General features: G+C 54.5%; 1 protein-coding gene across 1 annotated transcript in view; it reads right to left on the reverse strand.

The window, feature by feature from the left end:
• Positions 1-362, reverse strand: part of PNO1 (partner of NOB1 homolog (S. cerevisiae)) — a gene marked incomplete at its 5' end in the record, with an annotated part of 3,283 nt that extends 2,921 nt beyond the window's left edge. Inside the window, one exon of the mRNA XM_010135558.1 lies at positions 255-362. Coding sequence (XP_010133860.1) covers positions 255-362 — 108 coding nt within the window. The remainder of the gene's footprint in view (positions 1-254) is intronic.
• Between the last annotated feature and the right edge of the window lie 3 nt (positions 363-365).

The following is a 365-nucleotide window of genomic DNA, read 5'->3' on the forward strand; positions in this document are numbered from 1 at the left end:
TCTCGAGCACGTCATTTTCTCCTATAAAAACTGAAAACCCTCCGGTTTATGCTGGCCCTATCCAGAGGAGACTGACATTTTTAAATCTTACCTGCAGCAGCTACTTGCTCCTAAGCACTAACTGACAGATTTTATTTTACCCCCAGCGTGTGACTTCCATTCCTCGGGCGTTCTCTGGCCCCCCTCGCCTGTCACGGACGGAACAAGGCCCCCGCGAGCAGAGCGGGGCCAGCCGCAGCCGGGGCGCTCCTTACCCTGATTTCAACGTTTCTGGTTTTCAGATTGAACCGGATCTGGAGCTGCAGGTGCTCCACGACGGGGGTGAAGATCCGCATCCAGTTCTCCTTCAGCGGGGTATACCTGTT

This window comes from Buceros rhinoceros, unplaced genomic scaffold (assembly GCF_000710305.1).
Source record: "Buceros rhinoceros silvestris isolate BGI_N320 unplaced genomic scaffold, ASM71030v1 scaffold19164, whole genome shotgun sequence".
NCBI lineage: Eukaryota > Metazoa > Chordata > Aves > Bucerotiformes > Bucerotidae > Buceros > Buceros rhinoceros.